Source organism: Priapulus caudatus, unplaced genomic scaffold (assembly GCF_000485595.1).
Source record: "Priapulus caudatus unplaced genomic scaffold, Priapulus_caudatus-5.0.1 Scaffold1011, whole genome shotgun sequence".
Taxonomy (NCBI): domain Eukaryota; kingdom Metazoa; phylum Priapulida; class Priapulimorpha; order Priapulimorphida; family Priapulidae; genus Priapulus; species Priapulus caudatus.
Window position 1 is genome coordinate 22,665 of NW_014578072.1, and position 13,586 is coordinate 36,250.

The 13,586-nt window shown below is 45.4% G+C and overlaps 1 protein-coding gene across 3 annotated transcripts in view; it reads left to right on the top strand.

Moving 5' to 3' along the window:
• The window catches only part of LOC106814945 (general transcription factor 3C polypeptide 3-like), a 33,924-nt gene that overhangs the window by 4,362 nt on the left and 15,976 nt on the right, over window positions 1-13,586 (top strand). For 2 of the 3 annotated variants that reach the window (XM_014819336.1, XM_014819337.1), the window contains exons 2-5: window positions 4,012-4,252; window positions 5,607-5,717; window positions 12,704-12,765; window positions 13,204-13,330. In XM_014819336.1, coding sequence (XP_014674822.1) covers window positions 4,012-4,252; window positions 5,607-5,717; window positions 12,704-12,765; window positions 13,204-13,330 — 541 coding nt within the window. Of the gene's footprint in view, window positions 1-4,011; window positions 4,253-5,606; window positions 5,718-11,172; window positions 11,552-12,703; window positions 12,766-13,203; window positions 13,331-13,586 lie in introns of those variants that run through there. The other variant, XM_014819339.1, reaches the window with a different exon arrangement.

Consider the following 13,586-nt stretch of genomic DNA (forward strand, 5'->3'; position numbering starts at 1 on the left):
CGCCCCCCCTGAGGCTAGGCGAATGGCACGGTGCTGTATGAGGCTCTTCTCTACGGTTTGTCTCGTTTCACGAGTCCAACTCTCAACCGTAACGCGACCTTTCTGGTTATCTTGTGTCAGGCGCACGGTAGATAATGCGGCACAGAATCTGCCGGTGCGAAAGCGCCCTCCCAGGCGTAGCGCGCCACGCCAACGCACACGCAGAATACGCACGCGCCGTAACGTGCCCCCATTTTTGTCCACTTTAGACAGATAATCTGAGACAAGGGGTCTGAAAAATGCATTACGCGAAAAACTGGGCAATCCACCGAACACTTTCGCGATGGGAACAGCAGTAGGCCGATCATCTAAACGGCCGACCACTAAATCGTTTTTTGGGGTGGCGCGCCTCATGGCTAAGAACTGTAGTGGCTCCTACAAGAAACGCTCAAGTAAATGCTGTCAAATCAGCGATGACAGCGCATCGGCGTCGTTGACGGCAAAACGGACGGATGACTGGCACTACCTGCCGAGTAATAGCGTTTTGTCTATCACAAAGCTTTTTTTACGAAGTGTCGTAAACCGGCGCTCCGACCACGTGGGGGGCGCGGGTCTATCTGCAAATTGCGATGGCCAGCGCGTTTACGCGGCCTGGCTGCAATACGTGACATGTTTTGATCGCAACCTCCACCCTGGCGGAGCCGGATTCCCGGCCCATGCGTCGACGGGCCCTGGCTGCCGGTGGCAAACGCACGTGTGCTCGACCAGCATACGCTGGCGTGGCCGAGCGCGAAATGTTTTTCCCGCAAACGGACAAAGAAAAGGATATTTAGGCGCCTTTTTCATTGGCTGGAATTTGGCAAGATTCAGCCTCCACTGACTTGTAGGCCAAATATCCCCAATTATCATACCAAAAACTTTTCCCGAAACTTTCTGTAAGTGAGGTATAAAGTAGTCTTTTAGTATGTTTTTCTTTAAAACAAACATGGGTTTGAGTGAATTAAGCCACATATCATGCCGTTTGGGTTAGAGAGGGTCTAGCGCTATATTCATTATAGTTAACTTATAAGCTGCCGCGAATTTGCTGTTTATGTTCGTCGGGTGGTCGGATAGTCTATACCGTTAGCGTTATCGACTGGACTCTCAGGGTTAAACACTAGGCTTACTACTAGAATCTAGCTGACCAGTACTAGTAATGAGCTCAGTACTAGCGTCAACGAGTACGAGTACGTATAGCTCTAGTGTACTGATCGTAGCCCTAGTACTACTACTCAGCGCCTAGTGATAGTACCGTCGTAGCGTCTAGTAGTGTGAAAGGGGTCGTTGTCGTACACAGGGTACGGCCGATAGGAGCCCAGGATAGAGAACATGGGGTCCGGGCAATAAATAGGCACATCTCTGCTTAAACCTAACGCCCTAACGCCTAAGCTCTAACTGCCTAAATACCCCATCCTAGACCCTACACCATAACCCTAACCCTAATTATATTGAGTGGTAATTTATATTTTATTTATATTGATGTAAATGACATTGTTTTATTGGGGACGCCATGTTCTCTATCCTTGAACGCCGAGATGTGTACCCGAAGTACATATATGTATACGACAAAGGTGTACCAGACTTTGTACTACAACAGAAGTGTACCCTAACCGCTAAACACTAACCCTAACCCTAACCCTAACGTCTAGACCGCTAAACCCTAACCCTACAACATACCAAATCATATAAAAATATAACATATAATCTTATATAATATAATAAGAAAATCGAAGCAACCAATCAGAAGGCGCTATATTCCTTTTGCTATGTTATACCGTTTGGAAACAAAAATATTGCACTGGCCGGCGAATGACTGCGAGCTACCAGTGGTGGGTGGCAGTGGCGCGTGCGCAGTCTTTTAAACGTGAGCTAATCTGTAGATACTGCTGGCAAAGCACGATCCCCCGCAGCAACAAATGTCGCCCCTTGCCGCGCAGCGCGCCAAACAATTAAGGCAAGCCAGCGCTCATAAGGAGTCTATGTCCCCCATGGTACTTGCCCCAGGAACGTACCGTGGGTACGGTCCGGGTACATAGGTCCGGAACGCTACTGTGGTCACTATTTTGATATGGTTAGGGTTAGGATTAGGGTTAGTGTTCGGTTCAGGTAGGGAGTTAGGCGTAGCGGCGACTCCTAGACTCGTTAGTGAGTAGGCGAAGGTACGGTCGCGGCATATTAGGAGTATGCAGGGTACGTTCCGGTAATACCGAACGTACCAGGGTAAACGTTCCGGCACTACAGGGGGAGCATTAGACCTCCTCAGCGCAAGCAGACACAAGCAAATGCCGCCGTAGCCAGAGACCGGTGTCAAGGTGTGACGAAAAACTGCGCGATGTTACGCTTCCCGCTTACGGATTCGCCGCGCCCGGCCCCGTTCTTTCGGGCGCGCGCGAATTCGTAATAAGCGGGCAGCGCGAAATACTACATACAACAGCAACCACGCGGTCCGCGTGCGCGACCAGTCCGCGGAAGTGCGCGTTTAACGCGCTCTTGGCGTCGGGAACACACGCATCTTTTGCGCAAACGCCATCTTGTACCCGGTCTCTCTGGACAAACATTGGAGAAACCGCCCCTATAGCTACAGCGTTCTCCCGCAGGATGAAATTCAAACAGGGGGGAGGGAGGGGTAGGGGGAGGGGGAAGGGAGGGGTAGGGGGAGGGGGGAAGGGGGGGAATACTAGGGGGTTCGGGGGGGCGTGTATTTTTACCCGTCGACTAATTAATGCGTAAATCCGCCAACCAACACCGAATAGACGGATAATTTGGGGTTCTTGTATATATAAGATAGCCGAGTCGGTGTACAGTTAGTGGCAGGTTAACTGTGCATTGGCATGTTAACTTGTGTACTGTCTGCAGTGCATGCGTGGTACGGTAAAAATACACGCGTCGGGTGTCCTGGTCGAACGGGAATTCTTGACGGTCGATTGCCGCGCTGGCAAACTTTTATTGTGGTGGAATTTAAACGGGGCAGAGGTAATTCAAACGGGGCGCAACGATTCAAACAGGGGGGAGTTTTCCCAAACGGGGCGCGCGCGCCCCGTTTGCGCAACGTAGGGAGAACCCTGACTACGAGTATAGAGAATCTATACAAGCCAACAACCCTTAACACCGTGACATGGAAAATTGTCGAGACCTGACAGTAGAGGTTCTCTGAGGAGACCTAGAGTCAGAAGAAAATCTATGTAAATCTATGTAAATCAACATGGCGGTGTTATAGTAAATACTAAAATAGTGCGATCTGGGAAATAGTTAGCCGACGTCATCGATCGTATTTTTTCAGCAAATGTCCAAAGACAATTTGGCAACCCATGAATCTTCAAAATAAGCACATGCATTATTGTTACGCTGAGGCTATATGCCCGGCAGCCGGGCACGGTCTTCGATTTCTGAAACGCCTGGCAGTTCCTAACCCTAACCCTAACCCTTGTTTACTTGAGATAATGCTGAAAATTAAAAACTGCCAGGCATTTAGGAAATCGAAGACCGTGCCCGGCAGCCGTCAGATATTTTCTAAGTGTCGATTGCGAGTTCGTTCGCTCAGTAATCCGAAGTTAGGAGAATTGGGCTAGTTCGCATATACAGCTCTAACGAAAATCGCTTGACATTAATTCTAAACAAATGTAGAATACTTTGGATCGCGTAGTACACTGTTTACTTGAGAAATCACTGAAAATTAAAAACTACCGGGCATTTAGGAAATCGAAGCCCATGCCCGGCTGCCGGGCATATATAGCCACTCTGTTATTGTTAATATCTTTAGTTTTAAACTTCAGACTGCGGACTCCCCCATTTTGCTGCGGACTCCCTCTTTTTGAGGGCAGGGAGTCCGTTGGACTCCCTTGTTCAAAAGTTAATTTCTACCCCTGAATTAGTAATCATTATTAATAATTAAAAATGAATTGGGGACAGCTCTTATATCCTTGAACCATAATATTGTGTTTGTAGAGCGTGTTCCGCTCTTCTAGACGATCGATACTTTCCCGTTATGTTCAGTATGAGTTGATCAGGCAGCCTGATGGTTCGTACATCGAGATTCGGCAAATTGGCATTGACGACGACGAGATGTCTGGCATTGCGGGACCGAGCTGTGAAGCTGAGCTGGTGCCATTGGAGACGATGGTGCCATCTGAATTACCATTGGTCCTTGATGAGTCGGGAGAGTCGGAATTGGATGAGGTATCCCAGGTGGACAGCCAGTCAGAGGAGCAGCAGATTACAGAGAAATACTTGAAAGGTAATTAGTGTAGCTGCAACAAGATATACCAGCAATAAGGCTAATTAGTCTAATTAGGCAATTAAGCTGTCAGTTGTAGGATCAACTCGCAAGTGGTCCTGTAAAGTTATAACTTATAAGGTCAAGAGTTGATTAATCCCAGATTATCACAGAGAATTAATAAGGCAATCCAATTACATTTATCATTATCAGATAACTTATGTCATTGTGTATAGGCAGTGTGTTAATCTCCCGCCAGAGACCCTACCCGTCTTTTGGACGGCCTATTCTTGGATGAGACGGATGAAATTTGATAGAGATGGCATGAGGGCGGCCCAATTTTACCCCTGCATGAAAATAAAATCATCGGTTTTTCCCACACCCTCCTGCTAGGGCGCTTCGCGCCCGCAGCATCCTAGCTTCACTCAGATGGTGAGACTCCCTTATTTTTTTCCTGGCTAATACCCTGTGTATATGTCATTCAGACCATTTGCACTTTTATCCTAATGAGAGGAATTGTGTATTTAACCAAGGTTCGAAACTGTAGTCTGACTGTAGACTTTAGACTGTAGACTGTAGTCAGTGATGGTAGTCAAACTGTAGTCTGTTAGTCTGTTGGTCCGTTCAGTTTTTGACTAAGATGGGTGAATAAACTGGTAATTTGAGAGATTTCTCTATGCTGCAACTTGTTATAACTTCATTTTAAATGAAATAAATGTAAAAAACTAAAAACCTGGTAGTCCATATGACTACCAGACAAAGAAGGTTTATTTTGCACCCTATATAACTATCTTCATCTAAAAACGTGACTTGAATGCAATCTTGCCTCATCTTATTATAGAAAATCGGCTATAGTGCAGTGCTCAAAATAAGCGTTGTCCGGTTGTCTGAGACAACCAGAATTTGCGCCGGACAACCTAACCAGTCTGAGACATTGTCCGGTGGACAACCAAGAAAAATGTGACCAAAAACGCACTTTATTTATATTTTTCTGACCACGAATTGAATTTATTTCGGCTGTCGATCGGCCTGTATTGCGTCCATAGCTAGTGTTGTTTCACGGCTTCTCATTGGTCTCTCCATAACCGTCCTGATTCATGCAAAGTATTAAGTTTACAGGTTGAAATAAAATAAATTTAAAGATATCGCTCCTACAATATGTTTTTGGGTGTTTTCTGACTATTATTATTATGTGATTGAAAATAGGAGATTTGGGGACATTTTTTGGGACAAACAGAAATTGTTGCAGACAACCTGATTTGATGTTTTTTCTTATTGCAAGCACTGTAGTGTTATTCTGGAAATCTGACAAATAGGACAGGGTATATGCTTCTGGTATGGAAATGGATAAAGTCACAAACTAGTGCATTTTCAGGTGAGATTAGCTTCACAGAGTTTATGGACCTTAGTGAACAACTGCACGAACCAACAGAGCAATCAGATGTTGATGGGAAGATGCATGCAGGCACAATCAAGCAGCCAGGGTGTGAGTATAACTCGGTTGTGATCATATAGCATAACTATCCACTTTTGTCACTATAACAAAATGTGATTTAAGCAGTTTTATTTCCATCGATAGGGAAATCCTATCTGGTAGGAGTAAGTGAAATCAAGTTAATTCATGTGCAAAATGTGTATGCCGTAATATTTATGTGTGCGTGCGTGCGTGCGTGCGTGCGTGCGTGCGAGCATGTGCGTGTACACGTGGGTGAGTTTGTGTATATATATATCAGGAGTAGATAATAGGGAGGAGTGTGACATCAATAAACAAGGGAAATTCGTCATTTACTAGCCTTATACATGTTATAATGCCTACGATTTACTACGCGTAACTCATCCAACTTGAGCTCAAATCGGACACAGTACATTCGCCAATCATCGTGCGAAATCGTTTCCTCGTAGACACCCGCAATCCGGAGATACAGCCTAAAACGTACGACACGATTCTCCATTCTTTGGCCATCAATCCAGCCCATTGCGCGCCTATAATTCAGACAAAAGGCAGCAACACTACCGCGCAGTCGCTGTGTTTGCTCTCTCGGATAGCTGAATGTGGCGTTGTGGCTCGTGGGGAGATTAGGCATCAACACTCGGCGAGATAACCTTTGACCCGGTACACAGCTACACAGGCCACCTTTGTACATAGCTGGCATGCCTTCACGCACGCACGCCAACCGCATGATTAGCTCGTCGAGTGTTGCGTCGAACTCCAATCTCCCCGCGAGCCACAACGCCACATTCAGCTATCCGAGAGAGCAAACACAGCGACTGCGCGGCAGTGTTGCTGCCTTTTGTCTGAATTATAGGCGCGCAATGGGCTGGATTGATGGCCAAAGAATGGAGAATCGTGTCGTACGTTTTAGGCTGTATCTCCGGATTGCGGGTGTCTACGAGGAAACGATTTCGCACGATGATTGGCGAATGTACTGTGTCCGATTTGAGCTCAAGTTGGATGAGTTACGCGTAGTAAATCGTAGGTATTATAAGGCTAGTAAATGACGAATTTCTCTTGTTTATTGATGTCACACTCCTCCCTATTATCTACTCCTGATATATATGCATGTGTGTGTATTTCAGCACACATTTATACATATTATTAGGAGTGAACAAAGACAATTGGCTTACAGTATGTGTTTAAGGTAGTGCACCGATAATACTATTATTGCTACAGATCATAAACATGATAAACCATTTGTACCATACAAATTATAATTTATTTAATTACGATATTTAAATATGCAAAAGTATATCTTATATTGACCGAGAATGACATAAATCAAGCTCAAACATTGCTGATCATGTTATGCCTATAACTAATTATAAACATCTCATGATTGCAGTTAAATAACATGCTATACAATACTTGCACACGAAAACAAAGAAACGTCCACTTATACATACATACGTACAAATGCGTGCAGGAGTACACGCACTCACACGTGTGTATATATGGATATATATATATATATATATATAATTTACTCGTATATAAGAAACATTTTTTTGTACCTAAATTCATTATAAAAAGTTGGAATGCGACATATGCACAGGGCTAAGAACCCTGGCGAAAGAGTGGAAGGAACTCTGGCAAGTGTGATGATGAAGAATTTGATGGATTTTAATTATTTAAGTTGTGAATTAATTTCACTTTATTATTACTTGTGCATGCACTTTACTAGTGTTCCATAATTATGTTCATAATTTACTTTTGTCCACTACTCAAAGTGAGACGAATATTCAATACCGCTTGGAGGGGGGGGGCGACTTATACATAAGTAAGACTTACACACGAGTAAATACGATAGCATTTTCCAGTACCGCAAGCATTAAAATAAACTTTGCTTATTCAGTCAAGTTGTGAAGAAGCAGTCATAATCAAACTATCTGTTACTTATCGTTGCTATAGGCGCATGTTGACTGCTAGGCTTACATATATATGTTTCTGCTGTCCAGCAAAGTTGACTGATCACTCATTAAATAAGTTCATTCGGTTGGTAGACACTGGTAGACTAATAGATCTAACTGGGTTAATTGTTACTCAACCGTGAAGATTGGAAACGTACAGCTTACGTTTTTCCTCCTGCCAGGAGGCTTTCTCAGCTAACTGATGATTATCAGTTTTGACCACCAGATGGTGTGGCGGTCAATAGCTTAGTCCACACGTGACTTCGCCATCAAAATCAGGCGATGGATTAAGGAGGCCATCTGGATCCGCAAGACCCCGAACATCAACCGTGACAAGGGGGGATACAGGCTCAGTCACGTGTAGACTAAGCAATTAACCACTACACCATCTGGTGGTCAAAACTGATCATCAGTCAGCTTTGAGAAAGCCTCCTGATAGGAGGCGAAACGTCAGCTGTACGTTTTCCAATCTTCACGGTTGAGCAACAATTAACCCTGTTAGATCCATATGATCAAGAGCATATAAAGAAGGATATATATATATCTTTATATGCTCTTGATATGATCACTCCTCAGAAATTATGGAGACTGAAGTCATGTGGATTCTCTATTAATAATTAGTGATTCACTGTTGGGGGAAATTTTATATATGAATAAAAGGAAACTGAAGTGCACATACTATAGTGCGCACACCTTGCCATGTAATACACCATTTTACATTCGGTACTGTAGTCATACATTTAACAACTGGAAATATTATAACACTCCCAGGTTATGGATACTCACAGGGCCAGTATCATAATATTCAAATATATATCTGTAATGCAATGTAAATAACATTGGTAGTATGTGTAGCTGTAAACAATCAACATAAAGTAATATTACAAAAACAAAATTTAAGCAATTATAAGGATGCAGTTAACCTAGGTAATGTAATAATTTACAGTGATTTGAGGTTATGTAATGATACAGTACATTTAGGTAATGTAGGAATACAGTAATTAAGTTTAGGTATTGTAAGGATACAGTAAACAGACAACAGATGATTTATTGTTAAAATCAATGACGTGTTAGTTCGAAATGGTTTTAATTTAAATGAATTTGCTTATTAGCAAATATATCCATTTAATACATTTAGATAGTAGTAATCTAAAGTAAATTGCGATGGTATTCATGGCAACGCATCAAGATAAGCAGCAAGCAAGAAGAGAAATATGAAAACATGCAAGAAACAGTAAATTCATATCTTAAAACGTATTAACTGTAAATCTTGTGTTATTTAAAACTCCTGTTTATGCCATCCAATATTAGGGAGCTGCACCAAATAGATAAAAACACACATATATATATATATATATAGTTATTTATATAGTTATATAGTTATATAGTTATATAATTAATTGCATATTGAACTTGTGTTCATTTTCAAGCGAATAACTATTTGCTCTTTAAGCTTGTTGGGAGTAAGAAGTGCTCCAGTACAACGCGATTGGTTAACATCTGTCAGCTTTTTACATCTGCAACATTGTAATATCACACTGTATTTCAATCTCAAGAATTGTGTGTTCTGTGATTCTTACGTTTAGAGCCCAACATCACAAGTGCCGTTGCAATCCGGTGTGATTGGTTTCGAGTTGCTTGGCAGGTGTTCTAATTCGACTGTGCAACATTGCATGCCCCGTGCAAATATCACGGAAAAACTTTCCCTGCCAGAAAAGAACATCGAGAGGTACGCGCGTGTCGTGGCGGAACGTCGGCTGGTGTGAGTTGTCGTCGTTGAGTTGCTGTTGCGTGGGCCGGTAGCCTCAGCTGAAGTTATTGATGGCACGACCGGGGATCGGGGGCAGTGGGCTGAGGCGCGACTCGCGAGGCGGCGGCGGGCTCGAGCGACGAGGCGGCGGCGGGCTCGAGCGACGAGGCGTCGAGGCCAGAGGCGGCAGCCGGTCGAGGCGCGTCTCTGAGTTGATCTTGACCGGCTTCACCTCGCCGTTCTTTTTCTTCAGCCAGCAGATGGCGATGCCGATGATCGCCAGCAGCAGCAGCGAGCCGAGCACGATGATGGCAATGTACTCGGGCGAGAGCGTCGCCGCGGCAACCTGCACGGTCGCCGCCGTCGACGGCGCCGCGAAGCATCGCGCCGTCTCGTAGCCGGCGGTCGTGCGCAGCATGTAGGTACCCGCGACGCGCACGCCCTGCCCGTGCAGGTCGTCGCAGCTCGCCGCCGGTAGCGTCGCGAGCACGTCGTAGACACTCCACGCTCCGTCGCCGCCGCCGCACGCCTGCGCCGCGTCGCCGGGGCACGCCGCGTCGCACGCCGACAGCTGCGCCGCCGCCGCGCGCCGCCGCCTCCGCAGCAGCAGGAAGCCTGCACCAAGGAAAGCCGGGTCGATCGGCACCGCGGTCGTCGTCGTCGTCGTTGTTGTTGTCGTCGTCGTCGTCGTCGTCTTCTTCGCGGCGGTCGTCGCCGTGACGACCGGCATCGTCTTTTCCATGTTGTTGTCGGCGGTGACGTTAAGCTCGGCGTAGCAGCGGCAGGCGGCCACGCTGACGGCGGCGAGATCCTCTCCCGCGCCGCGACACAGCTCGACGCACGTCTGCACCGTCATGGCGGCGGCGTCGTCGAATTGCGCGATGGCGCCACCGTCGTCGAGCTCTGCCTCGCACGTCTCGCCACCGCCGCGCATCTCGCAGATGTAGCCAAGCTGCTGCGTGCACGCGATGGGCAGCCAGCCGAACGACTGCGTCAGCGCGACGCAGGCCGGCGCGCCCGCCTCGGGAGTCTCGACCCAGTCCGTGAGGAGGAGCAGGCTACCGTCAAGCCACTTCCACGTGCCGGCGTCGTCCATGTCGTAGAGGCCGATGTGGTAGCTGTGCTCGGCTAGCGCGCTGCCGTTCTCCGCGAGCGCTGTGTCCTCGCGCACCGTGTCCCCGATGAAGGTCACCTTGGAGGCGACGGACAGCGAGAGCAGGTTGGCGTCGAGCTGGCGGCACGCGTCCTTCGCGGCGCTCCAGTCGGTCGGCGCGGTGACGAACAGGAGGCAGTAGTCATAGGTGGTCGTCGACGCGCCGTACCAGTCAACGGGGCAGGCGAGCTTTGCGGGGGTGACGCCAAGCAGCCAGATTGCGGCCGCAAACAACAACATGTCTCCGGAAGTCTATAGTGTCGGGTCGTATTATTCGTCGGGTCGTCGACGATTTATGGAATTGGGTTCTCGGCGACTAATTTTAATCGCTGCTGGGTTGAGTTTCTAGGCTGTGGAGGCCTCTGACTGCCTTCGGTAATTTTCCAGTTTTCCCTCGTTTGCCTGTATGTATGGTGCTTGTACACAGAGATGCTCGCTCCCGCTCTCGCCTTCTTTCTGTTACTTTTAGTTGGTGCTGTTTGCGTCAGCGTGCGTGTGGGAGAGTGGCTGGAAAAGAAATGGCATTTAGAGAGGGTGGCTCCTTTGTTATCGTAACTAAGTTATAAAAAATTCATCTCTGTCAACAAACAGAGGCAATGATGCGTGATAGGGTGGGATTAGCTATATTTTTCAGGAGGAAATATTTAGGGGGTGGGTGGTAACATAGATTAGTTGTGCCGTATCTGACACGTATCTGACAACCGTTTATGCTCAGATAATGTTCATATTTATTATGCTGATAAAACTTTTTATCAACATATATACTCTGTATTGCTTGATGAATCACGCAACACCGCTTGCAAGCACCGTGTTTGACTGGTTCCAGTTGTTGGTATTACCCGATCAATTGCCAGAGCACTTATTGTTTGTCGCCGTGATGGAATGTATGGTCAAATGCTGATGCCAGGCAACTGGATTGATTGCAACCTTTCTATGCCCGCGTAGAACTGCGTTACTAATTATGTCGCCTTCCCAGCAATCAATCTCGCGTGCAAGACTTTGTGCTGGAAATGTAAGTCGACTGGTACTGCTAATACTAATAGTAACCAACCACTTTTACTGGTTCTAGCTCACGTCATCTCCCATTCATAGTTGCGGACATGAAACCACATACACCCTATGTCATCTCTGTGAACGACGTTAGACTTGCTGAGTTGTGTTAAATAGACCTGAGTGAAAACCACATCGGGCCATTCTTAAAAAATTCTATGTTTGCTGTCCCCCGACCCATGATTTTTTTAGTGGGTAGGTAGGTAGGTCTTTTTTTGTGAGGCATAATAGTTATTTTAAGTCTGTCCTCATGTTTGCCACACATGTTTTGTGCTTCAGTCTTAACTATGAAAAATTAAAAAAAAAAAACATATAAAAGGACAGCAAACATATAATTTTTTAAGGATGGCCTCAGTGAGGTGGTTTCAATTTGGTTCACACTCAAGCCGATTGAAATTGACTCACATTCCCACTATATATACGATTACTTTTTAAAGAATTCTTTGTGTTTGTATGATTACTGGCGATGTTGTCAATGTTATAGTGTGATCTATGAGGCAATGTGTCGATCTCCAACCATTTACACTTAAAAGAGTTTGAAAGTTCATGTTGAGATGTGCAAGTCAGTTTGCACGTGGTGGTGTAACTAGGTGTGTGATGTAACCCAATGCATAACTATTGCACTCATCAATAAATGCAATCTGAATTGTCATTTCATGATGCTGATGTCATCCTGTTGCTCTTTACCACGTACGCACGCACGCACGCGCGCGCACGCACGCACGCACGCACACACACACACACACACACACACACAGAGATGATACATGTATAATAGTATTAGTATGGTGCCGTGGGAAATTATATGAATAGCCAGGTGTGCATGCTGCAATGGCTTGTCTACCTGTCCATCTGTAACATTGGTGGTATAGTGTCTGAATACTTCAAAGTTTAGCCCAGTTGTAGAAATACAACTATTGCAACTGATGGTCAATGGTATGTAATGCACATCTATGGGGCATAGCAATCGTGGCAGGACTAATTAAGGAATAAAGCACGTGGGGTGCAATTTTTAGGCAGCATGCACACCACGATCTGTTGCGATAAAAAAAAATCTTGTCCTTAAGGAATGAAACGTTGTGAAACATCGTGGAATATTGTCAATCTATTGCAGTTGAGCAAGTTATTCAAGTAGAACTGATGCTGGACAAGGAACACAGAAAGATGAGGCGAAAGGTACAGTTGCCATGCGGGTTTTTAGTTGGGTGATTTGGCTTGTACTACTGTTTGACTTACAGATACTTACACTATGCAGAGATTTTATTTTCATAAAATCCCATTACAAACTTTTATATCGTTACAGTGTGATTACAAACAAACGTAAACATATTGTACTTTTCAAAGAGTGATATTATCAGGAGTAAGATACTATCCTATATTATCTTACTCCTGATATTATGTAATGCATTCAGAACTTTTGTGAATAATATTTTTCAATTTTTAGCAAAAACCTATGTAGAGTAGCGGTAGTTACAAGAATATGTAAGAAAAAATTGTGGGCATATTTATTAATAGTCAATTTCCTAGTTATAATGCATATGTAAATTATATGGGCAAATTTACCTAAACGAATAGAATATGCCTCCCTTCTGTAATAGCTGGTGTTCTCTGCAGGGTCCTGCAGGCAGAAGAAGCAAGCTACCACGAGACCTGCAGGGCTTGATGGGGGAGGCGAATCTTTGCTTTGCCAGAGGAGAGCATGAAGAAGCCATTAAGATGTGCATGGAGATCATTCGTCTTGGTGCGTACCTGAGTGGGCGTGTGTACGTGCATTCGTAAGTGCGTGTGCATGGAGATCATTCGTCTTGGTGCGTGCATTCGTAAGTGCGTGTGCATGAGCGTGTGTTTGGCTAAGTGTGTGTGTGTGTGTGTGTGTGTGTGTGTGTGTGTGTGTGTGTGTGTGTGTGTGTGTGTGTGTGTGTGTGTGTGTGTGTGTGTGTGTGTGTGTGTGTGTGTGTGTGTGTGTGTGTGTGTGTGTGTGTGTGTGTGTGTGTGTG